At 34.7% G+C, this 8,619-nt stretch overlaps 2 protein-coding genes across 3 annotated transcripts in view; both read left to right on the top strand.

Moving 5' to 3' along the window:
- Window positions 1-81: 81 nt before the first annotated feature.
- Window positions 82-3,681, top strand: LOC105270591 (uncharacterized; the record flags this gene model as incomplete). Its single annotated transcript, XM_011311626.1, is given in 5 exon segments — window positions 82-243; window positions 353-573; window positions 2,100-2,241; window positions 2,913-3,128; window positions 3,425-3,681. Coding segments are annotated over 5 exon segments (870 nt in total), but the record flags the coding sequence as incomplete, so codon positions are not given.
- A 294-nt stretch (window positions 3,682-3,975) lies between these two features.
- Window positions 3,976-8,619, top strand: part of LOC105270590 (eukaryotic translation initiation factor 2 subunit 3, Y-linked) — a 9,593-nt gene continuing 4,949 nt past the window's right edge. The window contains exons 1-4 of one of the 2 annotated variants that reach the window (XM_011311623.1): window positions 3,976-4,612; window positions 4,869-4,932; window positions 5,016-5,126; window positions 6,819-8,589. In XM_011311623.1, coding sequence (XP_011309925.1) covers window positions 4,541-4,612; window positions 4,869-4,932; window positions 5,016-5,126; window positions 6,819-8,467 — 1,896 coding nt within the window. In that variant the 5' untranslated portion in view covers window positions 3,976-4,540 and the 3' untranslated portion in view covers window positions 8,468-8,589. Of the gene's footprint in view, window positions 4,613-4,868; window positions 4,933-5,015; window positions 5,127-6,818; window positions 8,590-8,619 lie in introns of those variants that run through there. The other variant, XM_011311624.1, reaches the window with a different exon arrangement.

Raw genomic sequence — 8,619 nt, 5'->3', positions numbered from 1 at the left:
ACCCCATACGTGGACGATTTGGCGTGCATAGCGCGCCATATACTCTAGTGTTTATAAATATTGTAAATTGAATAATTTCAGCTTAGTGGATTGGATATCTCTAAAGATCACATCCTGGAACTCGCTTGTCTGGTGACTGATGAACAATTGAATATTAAAAGTAATGATTTTCATTTAATCATCAATCAGCCTGACGAAGTGTTGGATAGTATGGATGAATGGTGCACAGAGCATCACCAGTCGGTGAGTTTAAGATATGCTGCTGAGTACATCGTTATTAATTTATTAATTTTTATCTCCCCTTCAGATTACACGAAGAATTGCACGAATAATGATTTCTTCATCTTTTCAGACTGGACTTACTGATGCTGTCAGGAGGAGCACAATCTCTCTTCGTTCTGCGGAGCAGCAATTATTAACTTTTTTAAAAAAATATGTACCTGAAAAGTCCAGCCCTTTAGCTGGAAATTCGATATACATGGATAGGCTATTCCTGAGAACTCATATGAAAATTGTAGATGAATACTTGCATTACAGAATCATCGATGTCTCGACAATCAGTGAACTCGCTAAGTAATTAATCATATTCAATCATTAATTATGACTTGGGATACAACAAAAGCTTCAAAGTTAACGGACATCACCTGATAGGTTCACAAGAAATGGAGGAGTCCAGTTTTTCAAGTTTAAAATATTCTCCTGAAAAGCTTGACGACTTCATGTGGATGCAGGGAACCTTGAGGAGATGTTTGATAAACTTTGGAGCTCGTGGGCTATTTTATTTCTCCAGGATAATTATTCCATTCCAAACCTTTTGTGCTCGGTTCTCCCACATGACGGAAAAATAATCATTGAGGAATTTTATTCAATTCATTGAATAATCGTATAAATCGTATAAATTAAAAAAGAATTATTTTCAGGAGGTGGAATCATTCTGTAGCCTCATCAGCTCCCAAGAAGCAATGTCTACATCGAGCTCTCGACGATGTGCGAGAGAGCATAGAACAATTAAAATATTATAAATCAAGTTTCTTCAAATGCCTACAATAATATTTATTATCTCAATATTTGTACACAATAATTCAATGTGGAAGAAAACAGAAGATTGTCACATAGTCTTAGTCTTGAACAAATAATATCAATACTAAGATAATTAAACAATCAACACTTAAACTCCACCTCATAATATTCAATAATCAATTCATAATAAATATCTATTTTAACTCATCAATTAAAAAATTATAAAATAAATAAACAATGTATGAAAGAAATCAAGAACTAAATTCGTCAATCATGGGAAACTCTTCAAATAAGGAGGGAAAAATACATCCAATAAAATCATATTTCTTGTCTCACATAAATTATGGAAAATTTATTTATTTTTTTGTAATTATAGTCTAACCTTAAGAGTCCGCGTGGCAGACGCTTAAAATTCATGGCAACCGACACGACAAAAAATCCACGTGGATATATCCACGAGCCAATGAAAATGAACTTGGTGGGGGAAAAATAACCGAACCATAAATGCGAGTATTGGCGAAATCCACCGAGTGGTTCATTCGGTCGTGTTCGGTCGTCATGTGAGCCGTGAGGTAAAATTCCAACCAAAAACAGCAACAATGCGAGATTTTCAATGTTACAGTTAAAAATAACCAATTGTTAGTTTTCGATTAATGAGAATTCATCCAGATTGATTTTTAATTGTTCAAAAGTTTTTTTTTTAAATAATTAATTGTGAGAAGTGGGTGACAATCATCCAACGCAAGAGCCAGTTGACAAAATGTGAATGAAGGACCTCGGGTTTAAAAATAGTTAAGGAGATACCCCGTATTTTTTTTTTTCAAGGTAGACAAGCTGTGGATGGTACTCAACAATTCCCAAAACTTATACAATTATTTTTCGCTGATTTTTTTGAAAATACAAATTAAACAATTGAAGGGTAATTAACAGTATGGCATCAAGGGGGAATATGGCCCAAGCACTGGGTACGGATGGCAGTGATTTTACACACAGGGAAAAAATTGCAACACAATATCAAATCAGGTAAGTCAATAATAGAAGTATATTTGAATGGATGATAATGATTTTGTTTGTTTCAGCGCTCTCAATAAGTCAAGACTGAAGAATTGTATATTTTTTCACTACTTCCTATTCTTTGTGATGCTGACGAAATTGTCAGCGGATATCCTAGATCGTTTAGATATATTTATTCTGGAAATTGAGGAGTTACAAATTCCACAGGTGAATCATTATTCTATTGATCATTGCGGGTAATACTTGGTAATTACTTGGTAAATAATTGTGGGTGGAAATACTTTTTTAAATTCTGTGAAGAAAAATTGTGAAATTATTTGATAATTGGTGGCAACTGTTATATTGAATAATAATTGAATAATTGTCATGGAAATTCAAGTTCAAGGCCGTTCAAGTCAGAGATGTCAGTGAGGGTTGCCAGGTGGTGATTTTATCGAAAAATTCTAGATTTTTTCAGAATACGGTAGATCATGAAAAGCTCTAAATAAAATATTAATTGCAGTCTTCGACGTTCAAGAGAAAATTAAAGATTTAATTGTTATTAATGATGATAAACCACCACAAGAGCTTTAACTGAAAAAAAATGTTTGCGAGACTGTAGATGCTAATTAAAAAAATATAGTTGAGATTCTCGATTTATCTAGATATCCCTTTTTCAAGGAAAAAAAGGGAAAATGTAAAGCTTCCTTCTAACTGATCAGTTTTCTACAAAAATGATCTTGCGATATTTTCTTCAGGTCACCGGTTGATAGTGGATTGATTTCACTGTAATATAGACGTATTTTATCAGCTTGGACGGCTTCACTTCTCTTGATGTGATGTGAGTTACCCTTTAAGAATTCCTGATGTTTATTAATAATCTGCTTTATCGATTTTAGCCACTATTATGGGAATACATCTGGTGTTCGAGTTTATTAGTATCACTTCTCGGAGGAGCAGCCGTGAAGAAAAATCAAATAAAAACACTTCAGAGATATATGATTGGTATCTTTGTACTCGGATTTGGTCCGTTGTTTTATGCGTTTATTTATTACATGTTCGATGTTTGGATATATTTGACTGTTGGGAAGACCGACGAAATACAGTTGTGGCAGGTAAAAGTTACTTTTTCATAAAGCGTACAATATTTTTGAGGAACATGAACATGAATAGTACGAAATTCTCAGATTAAATTCATCGGAAATTGTTCGAGGCTTTCCAGTCGATTGTAAATTTCTCCAGAAAAAAATAAAAATAATGATCTAGATATAGTTAAATATTGTTGCTTGTGACTATTTTCAGAATTATTTGATTCACCGTTTAAATATGAAAGAAGTGTTCATAGACCATTAAATAATTTTAAAAAAATGCTGTAGGAAGCTCTTATTAATGTATATTTATTCTGTTTCAGGGATATCCCTATGGATTTTTATGGTACGCCTTCATCCTCCTAGCAACACAAGTCCACGCATGCTCTTTACTGTTCTCCTGGAAATTACTTGTTGCATGGAGATCTCGAAGTACCAAAAAGTACCAATAAATCATATCAAAATAAAAAGGAAACAACAAAAAATGCCAAATCATTGAATATTTATGTTCAATTACTGGATGAAATCTAAATACCTGCCAAGAGTTCGTAAAATAAACGAAACACTTGAATGAAAGAAATTGTTACATTCGCATAAATCAATTAATTAATCAAACGACACAATACGCGTTACTAATAACTCATAAAAAATTATCCTCTGTGACGAAGTCATTTCGAAATAACATTGAGATAATTTGAGGTCAGGCTGAAGTCTCAAAGTCGCGCCGAATTCAACATTTTTCAAAAATATCGGAGCGAGTAATCCCTGTAGTAGTAGGTAATATATTAATTTAAATTAATTTATATTAATTTTTTTTTAATATCATATATCCACGATAGCAGTACTTCAATTACGTTCAAAATTTTTAATTAGTACATTTACGAATTGTTAATATAATAGAAATACAAATTCGTCGCCCATATCATCTCCAGCCACTCACCATTCCACTATTTCACTATTTTTATCTGCGTGCAAAATTTCATCTCGGTCAAAACATTTTTTCCAATTTTTTTTTAAATCATTATTTTTGCAATTTCAAAAAATATATATTGAAGACGCTGTATAAAAAATAATTTATATTTTTGGGAACAGAATAGAGCATAAACACAATCCAATCGATTTCCCATGGAGTGCCCCAAGTATTTAAAAATTTCCCGCGCTTAATAAGTCGTCGCTGCATTGTAAACGGGATCTTAAACCGGAAATGACAATTCCGTCCAGGAGATGTCGCGCCGAAGACGATCGACTCGCGTCTGTTTCATTTCCCACGCCGCGCGTCACCAATTCCCCCGCCAGTGGTGACCACATTATCCTTTTCCCTCCGGCTAATGGAATATAAAAAAATACCACGAATTTTTTATTAGCTGAAACTCCCAGACGCGTGTATAACTTTTCAAATAGAATAAGATTGAATCATCAAAGGATTATAATCAATCACAATGGGTGGCGAAGAGGGTATTGGAGTAACGACCGGTCAGCCGAACCTCTACAAGCAAGATTTGTCCAAGCTGGTGAGTATTTCTTTTCAATTTCATTTCTCATGGTATTTTAACCCAACCCCAAAGACAATCACCATATTTAACCCCTCGAAACGCACAAAATCTCCATAGAATGTGAAAAAAATATCACTGCAAGATCCAGAACCTCAAATAAATCAGTATACATGAAGATATTTCCAGTTTTCGATGTTTTAATGAAACTCCTCCTTTACTCTGATGCAACTGTCAGTCTCAAACTCAAAATCATGGGGTCTTTTTTGTCTTTCAGGATGTTACAAAGTTAACTGCTCTGTCCCCGGAAGTCATCAGCAGACAAGCAACGATCAATATTGGTAAATAAAAAATATTCAAATAATATTTTTTGTTGATAAAAACATTTTTTTTCGGCGATTATTCATTTCTTGGATTTCTTCAGGTACAATTGGTCACGTGGCTCACGGAAAATCAACGATAGTGAAGGCGATTTCCGGTGTTCAAACTGTGCGATTCAAAAACGAACTAGAGAGAAATATCACCATTAAACTTGGTGAGTATTTTTTTACTTCAATAATTATTTTCATATTTATTTTATCACACTTTTCTTAGAATTCAGTTTGTTTATTGCACTGGTATTATTCTTTGAGGGAGATGTGATAATCGTAGGAGATTATTGTAGCTTTGGTGATGATGTTTTATAGATTTTAGATTTTCATTTATTCGATACAGAAGCCTTTACGAAAATTACACATTTTTCGAATCTGAAAAATGCTCGTTTTTGTGTAGATCATTTTTTTTGCTAAATATCTCATTCAAGCACGTGAAATTTTTGGCGATACGTTTTTTTCGTTTTATCAAGAGCTAGCAAATAGATCTCATATGACAGATTCTGTAACTCTCATGGAGTTTGAGGAATTTAATGAAGACATCGGGCAATTAATTCTCCCTGGGTTAGTCATGGTTCAGTTATTTAAGACTTGGATTATCTTTGGTTATCTTTGGGAGAAAAATGGAAAGTACAGAACAATTCTCTGCGGATAAACCAAATTTTTCATTCACAATTCTTCTTATATTTTTTTGCACATTCGAACTACAATAGATTATTTATCTCAAAAGCGTGGGGTGTCTAGACTATTATCAGAGTTCGTTTATACTCATTACCTTTTAAAATATTTAACTTGATAAGCACATCTGAGATAAGTCAATGTTTATCATAAATTCCGCTAGCTTTTAGAAATTGTTTTTTTATACAATCAAAAGTCCGAAATTTACAGGAAAATCTTTGACATTTCTTTTTGCGAACTATGAGAACTAGGAATTTTATACCGGAGAGAAATATTTCATAAAATTTATCCTGACTGTTCAGCGTTGTGGCGATTTCAGAATTTTTACTAGAAATTGCGGTAAATATTGCGTGTGCAATAAAACTTGTGAGGAATGGTAATTTTTTCTCATAATTCTGTAATTTTTACTTCAATTTAAATTCTTAAATCGGCGCATGCTGACAAAAGGTCAGGGTAAATCGTGTCAAAAATTTCTCTGTAATGAAAGGAGAACGTGAGGGGCCACCAAAGCAATCATGAAAACGGTTGTCCGATTTTTTTTTACTGAATCGAGTACTAAACAGTGAAAATTGAGTGAAACATAAAAAAAAAACAAAAAATATAAAAATAACGGGAAAAAAAAATCATAGATTTTCCATTATTTTCGAAGATTAGAAAATACGCATCAATATTTTCCGTTCAATTTCCATAATTAAAAGTAAAAAATAATTTAGAATGCCAATTACTCTCTCCAACGTCAATTATTATCCCGAGAATTGAAAGGAATATTGCAATCAGTCATTTGATTGCACGTGTTTTTATAATTCCCCATCCCAAAAAAAAAAAAAAAATCGTAAAGGATCATCAAATATATTAAATCTTCCGTCGCAAACCACAAAAACTGACTCATCTCACCTGAAATATCTAAAAAAAAAATCAACAAATTCAACTAGAAACAAACCACAAAAGTCCGTTTCCACAATACGATTGACAAAAAAAAAGAAGAAGAACGAAGAGGAAGCACCCAAGGCACCCTCAGCACAACCGGACCGTCTCAGCAACCCCAAATAACTTCGGCAAAAAAGCCTCTGAAAAAAAAAACTAAAAATAAAAATCACAAACATTAAACTAAAATAATAACGAAAAGGCGATGGATGAACCCCGTGAATGACGTCGTTTTTAAATGTTTGGCATTGCAGAAGCTCGTGTGACGGAGTCAACCACTGGAGAATTGGCTGAACTACCAGGTGACACAAGCGAAATGCCAATATCAAGTGACAAACGGGCTAGAGCATCAACAGGACAGTCTCCACCACCGACAAAGCGAGTGAGACGTAGCTCGAGTGATGATAAAACCAGCGAAGACTCAGCCTTTCACGAAACAATGATTGAAGACGATGACTCATGCACCCAACAACAGGATGATTTGATAAAAGACGATGAACGCGAGATATATAAAAAATATGGTTTGAAAAAGCTGAGTATAAAGCTCAACGACATCTACAAAACAGGAGACACCTTGGCAATAACCCCAGAGATCTATGAAGTTGAAAGAATACTGGATAAAAAAATTAAAGATGGAGAGACACTATACTATATAAAATGGAAGAATTGGAGTTCGGATCACAATACGTGGGAGCCAGTTACGAATTTGACAGACTGTCCAGAATTACTAGATCAATTTGAGACTGATAGAACGAATCTTCTTGAAAAGTTTAAAAATACGGAAAATTTTTATCCCGATGTCAAGGCGTTGGAAATTCATATGAAAGAATTAAAACGTTTGAAAAAATCAATTAACGATGTAGAAGTGGAAGAAACGAGTCTATATAAAAATCTTCGCACTCACTTCAAGCCTAATGCTGAGAAGAACGTCAAGTTAATCGAGAGGATTAAAGCTGGAATAATTCATTCGATGTACTGTTCATCGAGGAGGGATCAGCTGGACTCGTTACAAGGATGGGAGACTGAGATCAACACCATCACCAAGGGAAAACCGGTGGTGACAGTGGAAAATACTGTTGACCTGGAAGTGACACCGCAAGACTTTTATTATATTGATGACTATCTTCCAGGTGCTGGTGTTACGATTCCTGATGAGCCACCCATTGGTTGTGAGTGTGATAAATGTGATGCCAAGGCAAAATGCTGTTATGCTCAATACGAAGGGGGATTCCCCTATACCACTGGCTGTCGTGTTCGTGTACCTCCGGGAACACCAATTTACGAATGCAATAAACGCTGTACGTGCCCACCAGATTGTAAGAACAGAGTTGTGCAAAGAGGATCAATGGTTAACTTGTGCATCTTTAGGACAGATAATGGAAGAGGGTGGGGAGTTAAGACCAAAAAATTGATTAAGAAAGGAACTTTTATAACTGCTTATGTCGGTGAGGTAATAACGAATGAAGAGGCTGAGAAGAGAGGAAAAGAGTACGACGCTGCTGGACGAACGTATCTTTTTGATCTTGATTTTAATGAAGTTGAAGAGCAGTGTCCTTACACTGTTGATGCTGCCTTGTACGGGAATATATCCCATTTTATTAATCACTCTTGTGAACCCAATGCTGCGGTTTATGGGGTCTGGATTGACTGTTTGGATCCTAATTTACCCAAATTAGCGCTTTTTGCTACCAAGGATATTCATAAGGATGAGGAGATCACTTTTGATTACATGTGTCAGACGTCCAAGAGCTTTGAGAAGAAAAAAATGACGACTATGGTGGAGTTAAATGCCTCCAATGAGGCACGATTGGCGGGGGATAAGGAGGACGGCATTGTTCAGATACCTGACAACAAAACTAAGTGCAAATGCGGAGCTAAAACGTGTAGACAGTATCTTTTCTGAGATTTAATGAATCAATGGTTTTTAGGGGTCATATCATTCATACGGAGTTATCGATTTAATTGGATTTGTTGATTAATTATATTCATCGTCGATGAAGAATTGTACAATTTTGGGGAAGTGATTGCTGTGGGAGGGATGGGTGGGAGAGGGGA

The sequence above is a fragment of the Fopius arisanus genome, unplaced genomic scaffold (genome assembly GCF_000806365.1).
Source record: "Fopius arisanus strain USDA-PBARC FA_bdor unplaced genomic scaffold, ASM80636v1 scaffold00091, whole genome shotgun sequence".
NCBI lineage: Eukaryota > Metazoa > Arthropoda > Insecta > Hymenoptera > Braconidae > Fopius > Fopius arisanus.
The sequence above is the reverse complement of the archived record's forward strand: the minus strand, read 5'-3'. Positions and strand labels throughout refer to the sequence as shown.